The sequence below is a fragment of the Marmota flaviventris genome, chromosome 8 (genome assembly GCF_047511675.1).
Source record: "Marmota flaviventris isolate mMarFla1 chromosome 8, mMarFla1.hap1, whole genome shotgun sequence".
NCBI lineage: Eukaryota > Metazoa > Chordata > Mammalia > Rodentia > Sciuridae > Marmota > Marmota flaviventris.
The window spans coordinates 131554444-131575805 of record NC_092505.1 but is presented as its reverse complement, the minus strand read 5'-3'; the positions used below and the strand labels follow the sequence as shown (position 1 = coordinate 131575805).

Below are 21362 nucleotides of genomic sequence, written 5' to 3'. Positions count from 1 at the left end.
TTCAGCTTTGCTAAGTTGCTGAGGTTGGCCTCAAACTTGCAATCTTCCTGCCTCAGCTTCCTGACTCACTGGTATAGTGGCACCCCTTCCTCCACAGAAAATCTTAACTAAGCTTCTCCAGAAATCTTCACCATAATTAATTTTAGGACCCTCAGCAAAAGTCTCTACAAAAAAGTTCCAATGTAGGTAAACTTCCTATTTTCCTGTTGCTCTATTTTACTCAGCCACTGGCCTTGAAGAAATTAGCACTCCAGGTGCTGAATGCCCCTTTATTAGGTTTTCACAAACATTTATCCAGTATAATAGTTTGTGGAAGTGTGTTTGCAAATGCAAAATGTGATTTTAAAAAAAGACAGATCCTTTAACAAGGTCTCTGGCTTTGAGCTGGAGCTTCACAGAGAGGTCTACATTTCTAAGATAAGAGAAGTTAACAATTGGGCTCCATGGTAATGGCTGGCAGGGGGAGAAAAGAAAGGGGAGAAGAAGCTCTCCCCTTCTCAGGTGTTGTCCCTAAAGGTTAACTTGCCCAGAACAGTGAAAGAAAAAGCTCCTTTAAGTGAACTTCTGCAGACTGTGAACTTCTGAGCCCCTCCCCTTACATGCTAGGTATAAATTTCTGAAACTACCTGAACTCAGGGTTCAGGGGATTAATTGACTACAGTGAAAGCTGTACCCTCTGAACCTGGCTGAAGCCAAATAAAGCTGTTTCCTGCCATTTCGGTGCCTTGCCTCATCTGTCCCTACAACACTGGGATTATAGGTAAGCACCACCATGCCCAGTTTTGTCCTTCCACCTTCTACCATGTGAGGTCACAGTTTGTCCTCTCTGGAAGATGAGACAACAAGTTGCCACCTTGGAAGCCAAGAGAAGGCTATCACGAGACTTCAATCCTGCTGGTGCATTGATCCTGGATTTCCCAGCCTCCAGAACTTTGAAATATAAACTTATTTTTTTTTTACCACTACTAATTGCTGTTTATCTTAATACACAAAATAGGAAACATAATATCAATAACAGCTCTCAGATGGCCTACATAAATCTATAATAGGTACTAGATAGTGCTTCCCCTGCCACTTTGTCCTAGACTGGCTCCAGTTTTGTTGTGTTTCTCAACTAAGGGTGAGCTGCCCAAAGGCCAACTCCAGCCTAATGCCTTTTTTTTCTTTTAAACATTTATTTTTTAGTTGTAGGTTGACACAATACCTTTATTTTGTTTTTATATGGCGCTGAGGATTAAACCCAGGGCCTCACACATGCTAGGTGAGGGCTCTTCCTCTGAGCCACAACCCCAGCCCCAGTGCCTTTTTTTTTTTTGTCTCACAAGTTAAAAATTTTTAAATAGTCAAAAAACTTTAAATAATATTTCATGACATGAAAATTATATGAAATATAAATTTCCTATAGTAAAATAATGTTGTAAAGTAACTGTTGGATATGGAAAAATGAAAAACCCCAAATATTGGGGCCTGGAAAAAAGGGAGTGAAAAAGAAAGTCATACATTGAAAGCATGGATCCTTTCCCAATACATTCTTTCCTGGTGACAAAGCAAGTCCTGGGGAGAAGGACATCAAAACTAGAATGCGAAGAGACTTAAGCATTGATTGCTCCCAGAACAAATCCTTTCCAGATGCTGGTCACAGACCCCTGACCCTCCACCTTGCCCAGTAAAAATAAAAAACTCCCAATTCCTGAGTGCTCTAACTGACACACTCAATAATTAGTAAAACAGACCCCAAATTCCTGAGTGACCAAACTGACACACTCACTAATTAAGTCACCTCTCAGTATAACCAATATAAACCCAGACTCCTCCTTTGGCCAGTGGCTCATTTTCCACCATGAGAGTGGGTCCATAAGAGGCAGATCCTTTTGTGCTAACAGTAACCATACTCTTATCATTTTCTGGGGCTGCTTTTGCAGAGCTAAGAAGTGCAAAAAAGACCCTATGTCTTCATACATGACTAAAACAAAACAAAACAGGGCAAGCTGTAAAACAGTTCATGTAAATGTGTGTTTTAAGTTTGTTTTTTTTTTTTTTTTAAAGACCCTATAACTGCCAAAACCTAAAAGTCACTGTATGGCCCTTTAAGAATAGGAAGGTAGATGGGGCTGGGGTTGTGGCTCAGCAGTAGAGAGCTTGCCTGGCATGTGCAAGGCCCTGGGTTTGATCCTCAGCACCACATATAAATAAAATAAAGGCATTGTGTCTAACTACAACTAAAAAATAAATATTAAAAAAAAAAAGAATAGGAAGGTAGAGCCAGGCTTCATGGTGCATGCCTGTAATCCCAGTAATTTGGGAGGCTGAGGCAGGGGGATGTAAAGATGGCCTTAGCCTAAGCAACTCCATTTTAAAATAAACCTGTGTCTCACCAGGCACAAGTCTACAGAACCCTCCAATATGTTATCAAGCACTTTCCACAACTCTAATTAGAGTCAGAGTGAAGTCACTTGATATAAACATGTCATTTGCCTTAACCCTGATAAGAGTTAGAAGGGTAATATCAGGGCAGAAACCACCAGACTATATGTCCTGACTCTAAGATGTAAGATGTCACTAACAAACCTGGTAACAGCTGATAGGGACCAAAAAGGTGTGCAGAAGCCCCCAAATTTACTATAAATAATGGAGCAAATGAATAGACATTTGAATCAGCTGATACTGATGCACACATGCCAGAGAGCCTGATGAGGACCTGGACTGGCATCCCAACTCTTCTCATCATCTGCCTAATCCTCTGCATCATCCTCACCACTCTCAAACTCTACAGCAGCCTCTTGACTCTGGTGAGAATGGTGATGTCCCCTTATGACAGTCTCCTCAACCAGCCTTCAACTTCACAGCAGGAGAAGATTCTGTGGGTTCCAGACTTGATCGCTGTGGTCTGAGTGTCATCTGCTGGACTTACGACTTTAGATCTAGGGCTGGGGTTGTAGCTTAGTGGTAGAGTGCTAGCCTAGCATATGTGAGGCACTGAGTTCAATTCTCAGCACCATATATAAGTAAATAAAACAAAGGTTCATCAACAGCTAATATATAAAGACTTTAGATCTAGCACTTAAACTTAGCATGCAGAGGGGGATATCTATAACAGATCTGTCATGATTAAGTATGTTTGCAGTGCTTAGAGTTAACTTAGAATTGTTTGCTTTGAATTAATTGTGCCTATTGCAGTGTTTGTAGTGCCCAGCATTAAGATTTGTCATTTTCTTGATTAAGAACCTATAGAGTGAAATTGTATTGAGTGATCTGAGTGAACAAAACATTGAAGAGGGCAGAAGAGTATGGACATTCTTTATTTCTCCCCCTCAACTGCATAAATCACATCTTTGTCTATCATGAGAGGGGACTGCAAGTTTGAGACCAGTCTTGTCAATTTAGTGAGACTGTGTCTCTAAATAAATAAATAAATAAATAAATAAATAAGGTCTGATGGGGGGAACTTGGTGGTAGAGCATCCCATGGTTCAATCCTCAGTATGTATATATATATATATATATATATATATATATATATATATATAGAATAGGAAGGTAGGGTTGGGGGTGTAGCTCAGTGGCTTAGTGGTGGAGTGCCTTCAGGAAACCCCGAGTTCCTTAGCCAGTACTGAAAAAAGAAAAAAAGAAAAAGAAAACAATGTGTTGGGTAATCTCCAGAGCAGAATCCAAAGCAGTGGTTCTCAAATTTGAAGTGCTTTAGAATCACCTGGAGAGCTTTTTAATTTCTATACCAAAATTTCTGATTCATTAGGTCTAGGGTGGGGCCTCACAGTTTGCATACCATCAAGTTTCCACATGATGCTAATGCTGCTGGCTTGGGACCATACTTAATCTAAAGAGGAAGAAAACATATGGGGCTTATTTACTTATTATTTTTGCAGTACTGGGGATAGAACCCAGAGGCATTCTACCACCAAGCTACATACATTCCAAGCCCTTTTTATTTTTTTACGCTTTTTTTTTGATGGGTACTGAGGATGGAATTTAGGCACCCTCAACCACAGAGCCACATGCCCAGCCCTATTTTGTATTTTACTTGGAGATCTCACTGAGTTGCTTAGCACCTAGCTTTTGCTGAGACTGGCTTTGACTCAGCCTCCTGAGCCACAGAGATTTTTGAACCACGACACAAAGACCACCGACTCCAATTTTAAGCCAAATTAAAGCAAGCTTATATTGTGTACACAAGAGAGAACTGGCCAGCGGCTGCCTCACCCAAAATGCAGGGCCTGAGGCCAACCCCCCAGCTCTCTAGGAAAAAGGTTTTATAGCACAAAATGTTATGAGAAACCAGCCTCTACCTCAGAGCAAGGCCTGTCCAGGGAAGGGGGCGTGACCCTTGTTCTTTGAAAGACCCACAGAGCACTCCTAGGCACATACCCACCCTGCTGAGTTGTTTATCTACAAATAACTGGAGAGATCTGCAGAGCCAGGTGTCCCTGACTCAGTCAGGGTAGGTGAGGACCCATAGCAACCCCCTAGTGACCACTAATCAGCATGAGACAGAGAAAATACCTGGATGCAAGATGACCCTCCCAGTAGTTTATGGTGGTTGATAACATGTTGGAAAACCATGTAGTTCAACACGTACATCCCTCGTGGCTTAAACCAATCAGTTCAAATGAATCCCCCTCTTGTACTAACCAATCACCCCTACCCAAATTGTTCCCGCCAGTGAATGTGCTAATCATGTTTTAGAGTTGTTTTATGATTTTCCTGCCGTGGGTGATGGTTTGCTAAGAGATGCTATGATGTACTTGAAGTCCCTGCCTTCCCTAAAGAGTGTATAAAACTGCTGCAAACCCTGGGCTTGGGGCCTCTCAGCGTCACCAGTTGCTGTGTGCACTGAGGACCGAGCTAGCTTGCAATAAACGCCTCTTTGCTGCTTATATTGATCTTGGTCTCTGGTGATCTTTTGGAGGTCCCGAATTCGAGCATAACAGTTACAAAGGGGGGTGTCTTGGGGACTTATAGCTAACAGGGTTCTGGCAAGAATAATACAAAGGCAGATAGCAGGCTAATAATCTACATGGCTTAACATTTCAAGGTAGGGAGTAAATTGAGATTCCAACATCAGAATTTATGAGGTACTGCTAAGGTTTCAGGGAGGGTTATTATCTGGTTAAGGAGAACTAGGCATGGGTGAGTTTTGAGCATGAGCAAGAATTCCAAACAAGATTAGCCCTCAAAGTATGGTCAGGCCAAATAGAAATCTTAGTAAAACAGAAATGAACTTTTCATAACTTTGTGACGAGATGGCTCCCAATCTTAGGATAGAATTAGGTTAGATTCATCAGGATTACAGATGAGTGCCACTGCACCCAGCTTCCCTTTTTATTTTTTGAGACAGGATTTCCCTAAATTCCTGAGACCAGCCTTGAACTTGCAGTCCTCTGGATTGGGGTACAGTGGTACAATGCATCCGGGTTCAATCTCCAGTATCACAAAACAAACAACCAAAATTTTCCAGTGCTTCATTCATTCTCCCGAGTAGCTAGGATTACAGGTGACAGCCACTGCACCAGGTCATATACCATTTATTCATGAAACTGCCATTTGCCCAGCCTTAGAAATCTTGACCATAATCCCCTTTCTCACCCCTTTCCTATTGATCAACAAACCCTAGCCAGGTACTGTGGTGCATGCCTGTAATGTGAGAGACTCAGGAGACCAAGGCAGGAGGATTACAAATTTGAGGTCAGCCTCAGTAACTTGGTGAGGCCTTAAGCAATTAGGGAGACTCTGTCTCAAAATAAAAAGCAAAAAGGACTGGGGAATCTGAGTCTGGTTAAGCGCCCCTGGGTTCAATCCCTGTAGCCACTTCCTGTCTACCAAGGCCTTCTACCATGATGTTTTGAGTCTAGAGCAATGGACTTAGTTGACCATGGAATAAACCTCTGGAACTATGAGTCAAAATAAACTTTCCTTCCTCTAAGTTGTTCTTGCTGGATATTTTAGTCACAGCTACACATAGCTGATATGTTAGATCACAAGTTCCAGCCAGTCTGGACTGTCTCAAAATAAAAAAATGAAAAGGGCCGAGGATATGAGCACAGTAGCTCATGCCTGTAATCCCAGAAACATGGGAGGCTGAGACAGGAGGATCGAAAGCTTGAGACCAACCTCAGCAATTTATCAAGGCCCTAAGGACTTAATGAGATCCTGTCTCAAAATAAACCATAAAAAATAAAAGTTGTCAGTAGAGATGCTATAGAAAGTCTTTACACTGAAAGAGATTGTGTTCTACAAACCTCCTACCCTCTGCCTTTTTCATTGCTTGGTGTCCCTTATGACAACTTGTTTAAAATTTCCAGTGGTAGCCAGGTGTAGGGGTGCATACCTGTAATCCTAGCAACTTAGGAGGCTGAAGGAGAAGCATTGAAAATTTGAGGGCTCAGCAAGACCCTGTCTCAAAATAAAAAGGGTTGGGCTACAGTGGTACAATGCATCTGGGTTCAATGTCTAGTATCACAAAACATACAACCCAAAATTTCCAGTGCTTCATACTTTGGGCCTATAACATAGAGACAGAATTTTTGTTTTTTGTTTTTTTGGTATTGGGGATTGAATTTAGAATGTGTTACTACTGAGCCACATCCTCAGCCCTTCTATGTTTGTATTTTGAGACAGGGTTACACTAAGTTGCTTTGGGACTTGCTAAATTGCTAAGGAAGATCTTGAACTTACAGTCCAAATCACTAGGATTTCAGGTGTGTGCCACCGCTCTTGGCTCAGAGACAGGATTTTAATTGGAGTCTTTCACATTAGGCCAGAGAATGTTAGTTTTCTCCAATTCCATCATGATTTTTAAAAAGCATACCTCAACATAAAAGAAAACAAAAATTGAAAACTATTTTAAAGTTTTTCCTCAAGGAACTCTGCGAGGACTGTTGGTTAAAGTCGCTTGGAAATAAAGACATATGAGCATACATAGGAAATGAGCCTGAAGAGATAGGAGGAAGCCCTCAAACAGAAGACCCCAAAGAACTACTTTAGCTGAGTGCAGTGGCACTTGCCTGTAATCCCAGCCACTGGGGATGCAGAGGCAGTGTCGTGAGGGGGCAAAATTGCGACATATGCAATTGAGAGGAGAAATAAAGAATGTCCATGTGCTCCTGCCCCTTTCAATGCTTTATTCACTCAAATTACTCAATACAGTTTCACTCTATAGGTTCTTAATCAAGAAAAGGACAATCCTGAATGTTAGGCACTGCCATAGACATAATCAATTCACAGCAAACAATTCAAGATTAATTAATTCACAGCACACAATTCTAGATTAATTCTAAGCACTGAAAACACACTTAATCATGATAAGCTAAAGACAGACATTCCCTCTGCATGCTAAGTTCAAAAGTCTTAAGCCTTAGGCTTTAAGTCCAGCAGATGCACACTCACTTAGACCACTGTGATCAGGTCCGGAACCAAGGCAGGCTTTTCCTGGTGTGGAGTGGACACCCGGTTGAGGAGGGGGTTGTAGGGAGGAGTTGCAGCTCACACCAAAGTCTAGACGAGGCAGTAGAGTTTGACAGCAGTGAGGATCATGCAGAGGCTCAGGAAAGGATGACAAGTGATGGGATGTCAGGTCCTCATCAGGCTCTCCAGCTCGAGTGCATCCTTGTTTCGGCTGGCCGAATCCCTGTTCATTTGCTTTATCATTTATACTAAATTTTAGGGGGTTTGACCCCCCTTTCAATCCTTATCAGCTACCACTGAATTTCTCAGTGACATCATTTACCCTGGGGTCAGAAACATCTGGTCTGGTGGTCTCCACCCTGATCTTCTCAATTTTCCCTCTTATCAGAGGAGGACAGCCTGCAAGGGGCTTCACTCTGTTTATTAGGGAGAGGGGAAGCAACTTGTTTGAGGCCATACTGGAGGGCTCTGTGAGTGTGCCTAGTGAAACTGGTTTCAAAATGGAGTTTTTAAAATGGAGTTAATTAGGCTCAGGCCCAAGGCCATCCTAACAGGCAGGAAGATGGCAAGTTTGAGGCCAGCCTCAGAAATTTGGCTAGCCTCATCATGAAAAAACAAAGCTGGTTGTGTGGGGCACACTTGTAATCCCAGTGGCTTGGGAGGCTGATGCAGGAGGATGGCAAGTTCAAGACCAGCCCCAGCAATTTAGTGAAGGCCTAAGCAACTTAGTGAGACCCTGTCTCAAAATAAAAAATAAAAAGGGATGGGGATGTGACTCAGTGGTTAAGTACCCCTGGTTCAATCCACAGTACCAAAAATAAATAAATAAACAAAGTGCTGGGGACATATAGCTCAGTAGAGCATGCCTGGGTTCAATCCTCAGCAAAAACCAAAAACAAATGAACCAAAACAAAACAACACTTACTACTCCAGATAAGGGTATAAATCTCTTCAGATATATCCTTCTTGAGCCTCCTCCAGAAGATTCTAGGAGTGGCTTAAAAGGGCTGGGGAGATGATCTTCTGGAAAGAATGGCTGAAGGAAGACAATACTTTATAACAACTCCCTGGGTGTTGGGCAGACATCATGGATTTTCCTTCTTCTAGGACCCAGAGGTCCCTCTGTTTCTGGTCAGGATCCCTTAGAGATAAACAACTTAATTCTCTCCCATGCAATGTAGAACTGCTGGGGAGCACACACCCACAGGCAGCAAGAGGGCCCAGGAACCAGACTGGTCCAATAGGTGCAAGGCCCCTATGGCCTGGGCCAGGAGCATTGCCAAGGTGCCTGGGAAGAGTCACCCAGCACATGTCAGTTGCCACCAAGGGTGGGCTAGGGCATCTGCTTCCTGAAACTTCCTTCCGTCCCCCGAATTCCATTCTGTCCTGTTTTATTTTCTGGGGAAGTCTCTGAGTACCCCAGCTACCCATACCCTTGCCCTTTTTCCTTCCTCCTACCCCTCTTCTGACAGGCTACCTTGCCAGCTCATCATCTCAGGCCTCTCCTCACCTGGTGGTGGGGGCAACACCTGAGACCTCTTCCCCACACTGAGAAGGCTTCTGAGGGGCTCTCTTTCACAATAGCGCCATCAGCTTCCCTTATAAAACAGCATCTCAAGAAAGTACCACCACGTTTGTAGTTCCAGCTACTCAGGAGTCTGAGGGCAGTAGGATTACAAATTTGAGGTCAGCCTTGGCACTTGCAGAGACCAGAGATCCTGTCTCGAAACAAACAAAAAGAAAAAGTCTGGGGATGCAGCTCAGTAGAGCAGTTACCTAACATGTCTAAGGCCCTGAGGATTCAACCCCCAATACAGAAAAACAAAACCCAAAACACATGTATGTTGTTGTTGTTATTATTATTATTAGCTGGAGGGACTGGGGATTTAACCCAGGGGCATTTTACCACTGAACCCATTCCTAGTCCTTTTTTACTTTTAAATTTAATTAATTAATTAATTAATTAATTAATTTTTGGGTAATAGAGATTGAACCCAGGGTTGCTTAATCACTGAACCACATCCTCATCCCTTTTTAAAATAAAAAAAAGGGGGCTGGGGTTGTGGCTCAAGTGGTAGAGTGCTCGCCTAGCATATGTGAGGCACTGGGTTCGATCCTCAGCACCACATAAAAATAAAATAAAGATATTGTATCCACCTAAAGCTAAAAAATAAATATTAAAAAAATTTGAGACAGGGTCTCCCTAAGTTGATCAGGGCCTCCCTTGGTTCCTGAGGCTGGCCTCGAACTTGCAATCCTCCTGTCTTTGCCTCTGGACTAGGATTACAACACATGTGCCACCATGGTTGGTTATTATTATTATTATTATTATTATTTATTTTTTAGTTCTTGGTGGACACAACATCTTTATTTTATTATTATGTGGTGCTGAGGATGGAACCCAGCGCCCCACGCGTGCCAGGTGAGTGCGCTACCTACAGCTTGAGCCACATCCCTAGCCCTGGTTATTATTTTTAATGTCTGTTTAGAAATACTATAAATTCTTTATATAAATTCTCTTATCAGTGTCTATTTAGATTGCTTTACATTCATGAAAACTCTAAGTGGATATCTCTTCATGTCCATTGAAAGGGATCAGATTATACCACTTCAAAACATGCGACTTTGGCATAAGACTTATTTTGAGATGAAGGAATTTGGGAAACAGTAGATGTTGGAAGGACCTCCTGCCTTCCCCATTTTTAACCTAAAAGTGGGATATAAATTTCCCATGAGAAAGGTATCCTCCCATAGCAGGAAGAGAACATGCTTAGCACTGGAGACAGGCAGTGGATTCAGAGATGAATCTGTACAAACAAACCTTAGTAAAATAATGCTTATCTTCCATCAGTGTTCCACATATATTTAGTATCCCACAATTAACTGATCCTAAAAGCTCAAGTCCCTTTTAGTTTTGTTAAGTCTCCACAAATTATCATTCCTTGTTATAAATAATATATAAGATCTCAAGTCTTACCATTCCTATGGAGTTTTCATTTCATTTTGACAAGGCTTTCCATGTGCATATGAAATAAACCCATTTCTCTTATTACTTTTTTTTGGACAGTTTAATCTACAGGGCCCCAGTAGCAGAACCTAAGAAGGCAAAGAAAAAATCTTTCCTATACCATCTTTGTCCACATGCCCAATTATTTCCATGGAGTGAAATTGCCTGTCCCATTTTTTATATTGATACTTATTGCCAAAGTGCACTCTAGAAAGTCTGTAGTCAAATATTTATTCCTACTATCAAGCTATGTGCAAGTGTTCTGAGAAGCCTTGTTTTCTTTCCCCTTCTTTTTTTGGTAGCAGAAATTGATCCCAAGGGTGCTTAACCACTGAGCCATATCTCCAGACCTTTTTATTTATTTTTTAAAAATTTGAGACAGGGTCTCACTAGGTTGCTTACAACCTCACAAGTTGCTGAGGCTAGCTTTGAACCTGGGATCCTTCTGCCTCAGCTTCCTGAGCCACTAGGATTATAGTTGTGTGTCATCATGCCCACCAGAAGCCTTGTTTTCTTGGTCCTAAATTCCGTTGCTTCATTACTTCCACTCACCACTACCTCTTTTCCTTTTGAGAAATCCTTTCCACTTTTCAGCTGAATCCTTCCCCTGTTCACCTGTTAATTCATTTTTAAAAATGAAAACAGAAATTCCAGGCTCTATTTATATCTGCTCAAATGCAGGGAAGAAGAAATACATATATGAATTAGATCAAGTCACTACCTTGCAGGAGCTCACAGTCCAGTGAGCACAGAAACCTTGCTGTTGTAAAGTGCATCTTTGGAGTAGCTTCAGATGGCAATGGGAAATTAACAAATGGGTACAGTCTCCTGCTTACACTGTGACAGAATAGAACTGGCACAGTAAATGGTGTCTGTTTAAGGGAATTTCTATCACTAACTAATGAGAGGTATACAAATTTAAACTCTCAGTAGCAGTGCAGAAATATAATCAGAAAAGTAGAACCACTTCTTACTCTTCCCAGTAGCTACAGCAATTGGTTCATATAAAGGTACTGAGGAAATGTCTGTTGAATGATGGGGAAATGAATACATGCATGGATGGATAAAGACAGCTTACTGTAAGCAAGGAAAAACTATGAAATTTAAAGTATTTACAGTCTCCCCTCACATTGAAAAGAGTAGGTCCTCCTGAAGTTCTCTTATTTTGGTGATGGAGTGGGGAATCATTTGGGAGAAGGAATAAAATGTCCTCTCTTATAAAGGGAAAGAAAAACAGGGAGAGAGCTGGAAGTGTGTGTGTGTGTGTGTGTGTGTGTGTGTGTGTAGTTCATGACAAGGACAGAGAATGGTTTCAATTCCTATGGAGAGATGTAGCAATGGCCAAAGCTTAGCAGGTGGAGATAAATAGGTTTCAATATTTTAAGGAAATATGCCATGCAATTTGTTATGCAACTCCTTCCCTCATCTTCATCAGTAAAAAAGTGTGTTCTTTTTTGTGTTTTTGCAGTATGGTCAAGACTTGACTTAACAAATGTGGGGAGGAGTCAGATAGCTAGGCTCAAGGCAGGTGAGAAAGAGCAGGGGCAATAAGGAGGATCCAGGGTCATTTGTGATACACACAGTGTGCTTGTTTGAGGATTAGATCAAGGAACATCAATCTCTTGCTGAGCCAAACTTGTATTTGGTGGTCCATGGAGGTTATGGGGTGTGAACTGAAGTTTTCTGGAGAAGTTGCATCTATATTAAAGATCCTTCAGCCAGGTATGATGGTGCATGCCTATAAACCCAGCGGCTTGGGAGGCTGAGCAACTATGTGAGACCCTGTCTCTAAATAAAACATAAAATAGGCTGGGGATGTCACTCAGTGGCCCAGTGCCCCTGAGTTCAATCCCCGGTACCGAAAAAAATAAATAAATAAAAATAGAAATAAATCCTTCAGACTGCTTGATCTTGGCTAAGTAGGACATAGTGATTGTGGAGAGATGAAATGTTGTACATCAAGAGTCAAAATTAGGGGCTGGGGATGTGGCTTGAGTGGTACCGCGCTCGCCTGGCATGCGTGTGGCCCGGGTTTGATCCTCAGCACCACATACAAAAAAAACAAAGATGTTGTGTCCGCCAAAAAAAAATAAAATAAATAAATAAAAAATAAATATTGAAATTCTCTCTCTCTCTCCTCTTAAAAAAAAAAGACTCAAAATTATCTTGGGCTATTTTAAATTCTTTACTAGCCATTTACCTTAACTTTTTATCTGACCTAATATCCTTGTAACTAATAAACTTTTTGGAATATATTATTTCTAGCTTCCACCAACCTTAAAGCTAAGAATGCTAGAAGATAAAATCTGAGCTGGGAGTGGTGGTGCACACCCATAACGTACTCAGGAGGCAGGGCAGGAGGACAGGAAGTTGGAGGCTGAGTTGGGCAAATTAGGGAGAACCTAAGCAACTTAGTGAGATGTTCTCTTAAAAATACAAAGGGGTGGGGATGTTGCCAAGTGGTTAAACGCTTCTGAGTTTAATAACCCTCCTCAAAAAAAAAAAAAAAAAAAAAAAAGCAATTAGAGAAATGCAAATCAAAACTGCTCTAAGATTTCATCTCACCCCAGTCAGAATGGCAGCTATCAAGAATACAAAAACAAAAAGTGTTGGCGAGGATGTGGGGAAAAAGGCACATTCATACATTGCTGGTGGGACTGTAAATTGGTGCAACCAATATAGAAAGCAATATGGAGAATCCTTGGAAAACTAGGAATGGAACCACCATTTGACCCAGCTATCCCACCCCTCTGTCTATACTCAAAGGACTTAAAAACAGAATACTACAGGGACACAGCCAGAGTGTTTATAGCAGCACAATTCACAATAACTAAACCAACCTAGATGCCCTTCAGTAGATGAATGGATAAAGAAAATGTGGTGGGCTAGGGATGTGGCTCAAGCGGTAGCGCGCCCGCATGGCATGCGTGCGACCCGGTTCGATCCTCAGCACCACATACAAAGATGTTGTGTCCACCAAAAACTAAAAAATAAACACTAAAATTCTCTCTCTCTCTTTCTCTTAAAAAAAAAGAAAAAGAAAAAGAAAATGTAGTATATATACACAATGGAATATTATTCAGCATTAAAAGAGAATAAAATCATGGTATTTGGAGGTAAATGGATGGAGTTGGAGAATATAACGCTAAGTGAAGTTAGCCAATTTAAAAAAAAAAAACCACCAAATGCCGAATTTTCTCTGATATAAGGATGCTGATTCATAATGGGGTTGGGGGTGGGGGGCATGGGAGGATTAGATGAACTCTATAGAGGGCAAAGGGGAGGGAGGGGAAGGGAGGGGGAATGGGGGTAGGAAAGAAGGTGGAATGCTATGGACATCACTACCCTGTACATGTACATGTATGTATGAAGACAAAAATGCTTTAATGTACATGTATAAAGCACATTAAGACAAGAATGGTGTGACTCTACTTTGTGCACAACTAGAGATATGAAAAATTGTGTTCTATATATGTAATATGAATTATAATGCATTCTGCTGTCATATATAACAAATTAAAAAAAAAAAGCCCGGGGACAAAGCTCAGCGGTAGTGTGCCTGTCTACCACGAGGGAGGCTCTGTACTCCATCCTCAGTAGCTCACACTACCTCTTTCACAGGGGCATATGCCAATTTAATGTAATTTGAATCCCTGTTCCCAGGCCATGGTCATTCATATTTGACTCAGGATAAACTGTTTTTTTTTTTCTTCTTATTTCCTTGAAAGCAGAGTAGTCATTTTACACAGGGGAAACGCCAACGAGTTGTGGGATCATAGCCATCGGCGGGGCAGGGCTCCAAGGGGTGGGTTGGGGGAAAGTAGCGATTCTGTCCATTTGCCCAGCTCGATACCTGGCTCCTAACAAGAGTTTAGAATATATTTAATCACTGATTACATCCTACAAGGTAAAAAAAAAAAGGGGACGTATAACTGAAATCCATTGAGAACTCAAGGCAAAGAGGAAGACTTGGTGTCCCGTAAGCATCTTTTCAGGGCATCCGGTCCGAGCAGAGTCAGAACCTTACCAAATACGCGTCCCTCATTCCCACTTCCGGACTCCGTTCTGCCCACCCGCGAGTACTTCCGGTCGCCAGCGCTGGAAGCTGGGCCCGTAGCTGTGGAATGGTAAGTCCTTGCGGCTGGAGCACACATGACTTTCCGAGGCAATCCCGAGTATAGTTGAGGGCAGGTCTACAGTAGCTGGCCCTTATTCTTCGCGTCACTACCTGGCATTACACAGCAGGTATTTCCCTTGTGAAGGCTCCGGGCCTCGACTTCGGGATGACGTCACTTCCGAGTCATCTGCGGTCAGCGAAAACCGGAATTGGCAGTCCCACCTGGTGCCGGGGAGGAGTCAGCGCTGATCGTTCTGTTTTTTTTTTTTGTATTTTGAACTAGAACTTCCTGGGATTACGATGCTGTTATCCTGAGTAGAATTGGCGGATTTGACAAATAAAGATTCAGGATGTCCAGTGAAACTGAATCTCAGATAAACTATTAATAATTTTTAGTATAAGAATATTCCAAATACTATGTGGGACACTTTACTACAATATTACTTATCTGAAATTCAAATTTTACGGGAAGTCCTGTATTTTATCTGGCAAATTTAGCCTTGAGCGTTCCCCTGCCCTGGATTCTGGTATTTAGTAGCAAGATTGAGGTCATTTCGGCCTTTGTCCGCATGGAAAATAGTTATACGGTTCACTCAGGCTATGAAAGCCAGCCTGATGGGCAAGCCCCAGGGATCCCCCTGGCGAAATCCGGTCGTTTTTCTGTGGAGGTGCTTTTTGTGTTCCCTTTCACCACAGGAGTGGAGCAGGGTTAATCTTAATTTATGGAAAAGCTGAGAACTAGGTAATGTAAGTAACACAGGTATGGAAATTGCCATATTGTTTGGGTATGGGATAAACTTGTGTTTTGTGTTCTCTGTGTTAACATTGGATGGCTTCAGAAAGCCTGAGGGTGTTGAGGGGTGAGCTAGGTCGACCGCTTGGGATCAAACTCAGGACTTTCCCACTTGTTAGGCAGGTGCTGTCTATCACTGGGCCACGCGGAGCCGGCTACCTCTCCTCTACCCGGCAAGCATTAATCTTTAATCTTTTTAAAAATATATTTATTTATTTGGTTGTAGATGGCCCAATACTTTCTCTTTCTTTATTTATTTTTTTATGTGGTGCTGAGGATCGAACCCAGGGCCTCCCATGTGCTAGGCGAGCCACAACCTAAAGCTCCCCCGTCCTTTTTTTTTAAAAAACGGGGATTGAACCCAGGGGTGCTTAACTGCTTAGGTCCATCCCCAGCCTTTTGTTTTATTTTTTAAACATTTTAAAATAAATCTTTTTTAGTTGTAGATGTACACACTACCTTTATTTTGTTTATTTATTTATTTATTTTTATGTGGTGGTGAGGATCAAACCCAGTGCCTACACATTAGGCCAGCACTCCACTGAGCCACAACCCAGGCCTCTCAACATTTTTTTATATCTTTATTTTATTCATTTACTTTTTTATGTGGTGCTGAGGATCAAACCCAGTGCCTTTCACATGCTAGGCAAGCGCTCTACCACTGAGTCACAACTACAACCCCTGTTTTTTGAGATAGGGTCTTGCTCAGTTGCTGAGGTTGGCTTTGAACTTGCCATCCTCCTGCTGCTAAATTACAGGTGTGTACCACTGTGCCCAGCCCAAATGTTAATTTTAATCTCACCTCAACTCATTTTTCAAATGAGTCCCAGTGGGAGAAATGGAGGTGCATCAGCTACCCAGAAAACCTGTTGGTAGAGCTGGAATGCTGACTCTCCTCCTCCACACTTGCTGATATAATCAGCTTGCAGCATTAATGGTAGTTATTCATTAAAGTAGGTGATTTTTTAGGGATTGGAGTGTAGCTCAGTGATAGAGTGCATATTTAGCATGTGAGAGGCCCTGAGTTCAATCTCTAGCACCAAAATATAAAACAATGAAAAAAATTGATGTCTTTTTATAGATGAGCCCTTTGGTGTTTTATTGTCCTAAAACCCCTCTATTGCTCCCTGACCTTCACCTCAAACCTTTCTGGGCCCAATGGGGAAAATGAATATTTGGGCTCAGTGATAGGAACCTGACTTTTTCCTGCTTCAGCCACTGGGCTCTCACTGCTACAAGTGGTGTGACTCAGGACTTGTTTTGCTATGTCAGAGCCAGAATGGGTGTTTTTGGCAGGGATGGGTCTGTCCAGCTTTGTGGGTAGAAGGGCATCTTTTCCTCTCCTGCAGATCGGGTTCCATAGTACGTGGCCTCAAGCAGTGCCTGGGGACTTCCTTAAGTTTCACTGTGAGCTAGCCTTTACTTCTGACTTGTACCTGGTCTTCTTTGCTGGACTTACCTGAGTGCTGGGATTCCTCAGCTTGTGTGCCTTGAGAATGTACTCTGGACCTGGCCTATCAGTGCACTGATGAACATGTAGCCTCCCCACACAGACCTGCATTCCCAAGCTTCCCAGCCCAGTCCCATGAGCTAATGAAAGAGAGCAGGTTAGAGGTCAGTGGACTCAGGGTCGGTTGATGTGACCAACAGCCTCCTGGCAGCAGAAATGGTAAAGAAGCAAGGCTGGAGTGCCAGAAGTGGGTGTTACCCCCTGGACCAGGGCTTAGAAATGCTGGAGGTGGAAAAGGGGGAGTGGAAACCCTCTGGTAGGAATTGCTCCTTTTGTGAATGATTAACCCCAGCCAAGGGGGATGATCTAGGAGAAGGGCCCAGTCAACAGGAACTTTGGACTTGGGACAGAGTGTCTGGAAGCCTGATGTATGGTCTGCAGAAGAGGAGGACTTGGCTGGGTGGTGGGCTGGGATCCAAGGAGGAGACTGAGGTCAGGTAGCTGTGGGATTGAGGAAGTCCCCTTGAGCTATCAGAGGCTCATTCTTGCAGCAGCTGCTATGGGGCCCACTGGCCCTAAGCCCTCAGAGGGGTGGTTGTGGGGGGCCTCCCATCTCTAGCCTCATAATATGCTTTCTTCCCCCAGGCAGCCATGGATGCAAGGTGGTGCTGAGAGCAGTGGGGCATGGCTACAGCCCTTCAGGTCCTGCCCTGTCTGGTTCGAGCCCCCTTGCGTCAACTCATCTGGGGGGCTCCAATGGCCCGGCTGGCCAGTGGTGTGGCATTGGCAGAGCATGCACAACAGTTGTTTGAGAGTGCTGTGGGTGCCGTGCAGCCAGGTCCCATGTTGCAAAAGGCACTGTCTTTGGACCCTGATGGCAGAACGCTGAAGGTTCGGGACCGGAGCTTTCAGCTGCGGCAAAACCTCTACCTAGTGGGCTTTGGCAAGGCTGTACTGGGCATGGCAGCAGCAGCTGAGGAGCTACTGGGCCAGCATCTTGTGCAGGGTGTGATCAGCGTTCCCAAGGGGATCCGTGCTGCCATGGAATGTGCCGGCAAGCAGTAAGGAGGCATGGAGGGCTGCTCCCCTTTGTCCAACTGGAGGAAGGGAATACATGGGCTCAGACTTCCCTTCCTCACCAGCTTACCTTTCTTCCTATGTCTGGTCTGGCTCCAGGATGGGTGTCGGTGGTCATCTTTGTTCATGCCCCTTCACCTATGCAGCTGAGAAATCAGATACGAGGAGAGGAGCCCTCTGCATCTCTTACTTTCTATTTGATTCCTCTTCAGGGAGATGTTGCTGAAACCACACAGCCGTGTCCAAGTATTTGAGGGTGCAGAGAACAACTTACCGGATCATGATGCACTGCGGGCCGCACTAGCCATCCAGCAGCTGGCTGAGGGACTTACAGCTGATGACCTGTTGCTTGTGCTCATTTCAGGTTAGCTCAGGACAGCAGGCTGGAGGGTGCTCCAAATACCAGGTTTTTGAGAGATTGATCTGATTAACTCTCAGTCAAGGGGGATGATCTAAGAGTTGGGAGCAAGGGAGGAATGTGTGGAGTTGGGAGCAAAGGAGGCAGTGAGGAACCTGGAGCCTCCTGATTGGCCTTGGGCCAGTTATCTGTCCTTCCCTGAGCTGCAAGATCCTCCCTAACACCAACTCACATTGTTGGGTGATGATAATTAGGTACAGAGGGGGAACCTAACACGGGACCTGGTATATCAGCAGAGCTTTTCGATCTATTGTTGCTGTCTGCACCAGTGTCAACCAGGGCTCGAACCTAGGTCTCCAACTCTTTCCTTGGTCTTCTGCTGTTTACCTCTGTTCCAAGTTCTTAGGGAATGGCAGGGGACAACATCTGGTAGCCAGGGTGTGGTAATTGTCCTCATGGGGCAGTCTAACTCCACCTTCCCAGACCACTTCCCTCATGTGGCCTTGACCACCACTGCTTGCCTGGTTCCCTGGGTTGGGATGTCTCCTGTGCCTGAGGCTGTGTCTCTGCAGGTGGGGGCTCTGCTCTGCTGCCTTCCCCCATCCCACCTATCACACTGGAGGAGAAGCAGATGCTCACTAAGCTGCTGGCAGCCCATGGAGCCACCATCCAGGAGCTGAACACCATGCGGAAGGCCTTGTCACAACTGAAGGGTGGAGGGCTGGCTCAGGCTGCCTATCCTGCCCAGGTACGTGAGTTGCTTCTTCCTTAGGCAGCTCTGGACTACTGCCTACATGTGTCTGGGACATGAAAGCCTAGACCAGCATACAGGCAAGGACCTGGTATGAGAGTTTACAGGACCAGGCTGGGGGAAGGCCTGGGAGGGGCCCCAGAGGGATAGAGGGAGTTCCCATGGCCAGGTGTTCTGTGAGCCTGCCTGAGAATGGTTAGATATGATCAAGGAAGTGTACCAGATGATGGATACCTAAGGGGAAGTTTGTTCTTATGCTCTCCGGGATGAGAAGAAGGTGGGATTGACCCTTGCCCCGTGGCCCTTCCACAGGTGGTGAGTCTGATCCTGTCAGATGTGGTGGGGGACCCTGTGGAGGTCATTGCCAGTGGCCCCACTGTGGCCAGCGCCCACAATGTGCAAGATTGCCTGCACATCCTCAATCGCTATGGCCTTCGTGCTGCCCTGCCACGTTCTGTGAAGACTGTGCTCTCTCGGGCTGACTCTGACCCCCGTGGGCCACACACCTGTGGTCATGTCCTCAATGTGATCATCGGCTCTAATATGCTGGCATTGGCTGAGGCTCAGAAGCAGGCTGAGGTGCTGGGCTACCGGGCCATGGTCCTGAGCACAGCCATACAGGGTGATGTGAAAAGTGTGGCCCAGTTCTATGGACTGCTAGCCCGAGTGGCTGGAGCCCGCCTCATCTCATCCACGGCTGGTGCTTCTGTGGAGGAAGATGCAAAACTCCATGAGCTGGCAGCTGAGTTCCAGCTCCCAGATCTGAAGCTGGAGGAGGTTCTGGAGGCTGTGGCAGAGGCTAGGGGCCCAGTCTGCTTGCTAGCTGGCGGTGAGCCCACGGTGCAGCTGCACGGCTCAGGCAAGGGTGGCCGGAACCAGGAACTGGCCCTGCGTGTTGGAGCAGAGTTAGGAAGATGGCCACTGGGGCCTATTGATGTGTTGTTTTTGAGTGGTGGCACCGATGGGCAGGATGGGCCCACAGAAGCTGCTGGGGCCTGGGTCATGCCTGAGCTTACCATCCAGGCTGCTGCTGAGGGCCTGGATGTGGCTACCTTCCTAGCCCACAATGACTCGTACACCTTCTTCTGCCGCCTTCAAGGTGGAGCACACCTGCTGTACACAGGGCCAACAGGAACCAATGTCATGGACACCCACCTTCTGTTTCTGTGGCCTCAGTGACATCATCGGTCATATTTTGAGAGTACAGAAGAGGCGTTGGGGCGGGGTCTTAGGGAATACCAGAGTTGGTCCCCAGGGCCTCACCAGGCTTTAGGGCCTACTTTCTGTCATAATAGCAATTAGCTCTGAGGATAGAACAAGCCCCTTGGCCAGTTTATTTGTCTTTGTTGTTCTTTCCTGAGCAGTCTCTTTGCTCACCTCCGCCTTCTGTGGAGTGAAGCTAGAGAGATTGAAAATAAAAAGAACCACACTGGCTGCGCACAGTGGAGCACGCCTGTAATCCTGGTTGCTCGGAGGCTGAGACAGGAGGATCGCAAGTTCAAAGCCAGCCTCTGAAATTTAGTGAGGCTCTAAGTAACTCAGTGAGACCCTGACTATAAATAAAATACAAAAAAGGGCTGGGGATGTGGCTCAGTGGTTAAGTTTCCCTGAGTTCAATCCCTGTTACCAAAAACAAATAAATAAAAGGACCACTGGATTCTCAGTGCATCTTCCCTCAGTACAGACTCACAGGGAGCTGCTGGGGAAGGGAGTGTGGGATGGCTATAGTCATAGTGCCAGGATCTGACGGAGTTTCCCATACCCCTCTCATCCTGACACACTCAGGACGAGGCTTGCCTGTTTTTCTGAACTCTATGTGAGTTGAGCCTGGATCCCAACAGCCTTGATGTAGGCAAGCAGAGATCCCAGGGAGGACAGGCCTAGGGACTGTCACCCATTCAACCATGATTCCCTGTGGCATCCTTTGCCATAGTCTGTCGTACTCCTGCAAGTATGCCTCACTGGGGTGGATGTTTACTACCTGCCACCAAGAAATCTCTTCTGTATCTGGATGCTCTTGGCTTTGGTTGAGCTGAAATCTATCTTATCTCCTAGGCCTCTGTTGTCTAGGAGCTCCTCTAGCCCACAGGACACTGGACCTTATTTTCTTGTGCCAGCCCCATTTTCCTAAGCTGAACATCCCCAGGTCCTTCAGCCACTCCTCTGGGAACACAGTTTAGGCCCTGGTCTAGCCTTGAGTGATGGTGTTCAGGACTGGGATGGTGGGTGGGTCAGAGCAATGAAGGGGTCCAGAAGGCCCTTCCCCTGTTAGAGTCGATGGGCAAAGAGGTGAGTAGGGAGGAGAGCAGCAGTGGAATTGTTCCCTTGGCCTGGCTGGCAGCCTGGCTTGACAGAAGGAGGTGCCACTATCCTGGCTTCCTTCGGGCCTTC

General features: G+C 44.8%; 1 protein-coding gene and 1 long non-coding RNA gene across 13 annotated transcripts; one reads left to right on the top strand and one right to left on the bottom strand.

The window, feature by feature from the left end:
- Positions 1-7120: 7120 nt before the first annotated feature.
- On the bottom strand, positions 7121-14540 carry LOC139706734 (uncharacterized). 4 transcript variants are annotated; one of them, XR_011708386.1, is made up of 3 exons: positions 14453-14540; positions 8929-9140; positions 7121-7641 (listed from the first exon to the last, which is right to left on the bottom strand). It is a non-coding gene; the product is annotated as an uncharacterized lncRNA (long non-coding RNA). The 4 variants fall into 4 exon arrangements; XR_011708385.1 differs by having other exon boundaries at positions 8929-9136; positions 14453-14539; XR_011708387.1 differs by lacking the exon at positions 14453-14540 and adding an exon at positions 10396-13460 and having other exon boundaries at positions 8929-9136.
- Glyctk (glycerate kinase) lies at positions 14463-20628 on the top strand. 9 transcript variants are annotated; one of them, XM_071615663.1, is made up of 6 exons: positions 14722-15284; positions 16889-17004; positions 17431-17846; positions 18075-18226; positions 18793-18968; positions 19284-20628. In XM_071615663.1, the coding sequence occupies exons 3-6, from the start codon at positions 17470-17472 to the stop codon at positions 20148-20150; spliced, it is 1572 nt and encodes a 523-aa protein (XP_071471764.1). In that variant the 5' UTR covers positions 14722-15284; positions 16889-17004; positions 17431-17469; the 3' UTR covers positions 20151-20628. The 9 variants fall into 9 exon arrangements, with proteins under 9 accessions (XP_027789773.2, XP_071471764.1, XP_027789774.2 ...); XM_027933972.3 differs by lacking the exons at positions 14722-15284; positions 16889-17004 and adding an exon at positions 14463-14552; XM_027933973.2 differs by lacking the exon at positions 16889-17004.
- Positions 20629-21362: the final 734 nt, after the last annotated feature.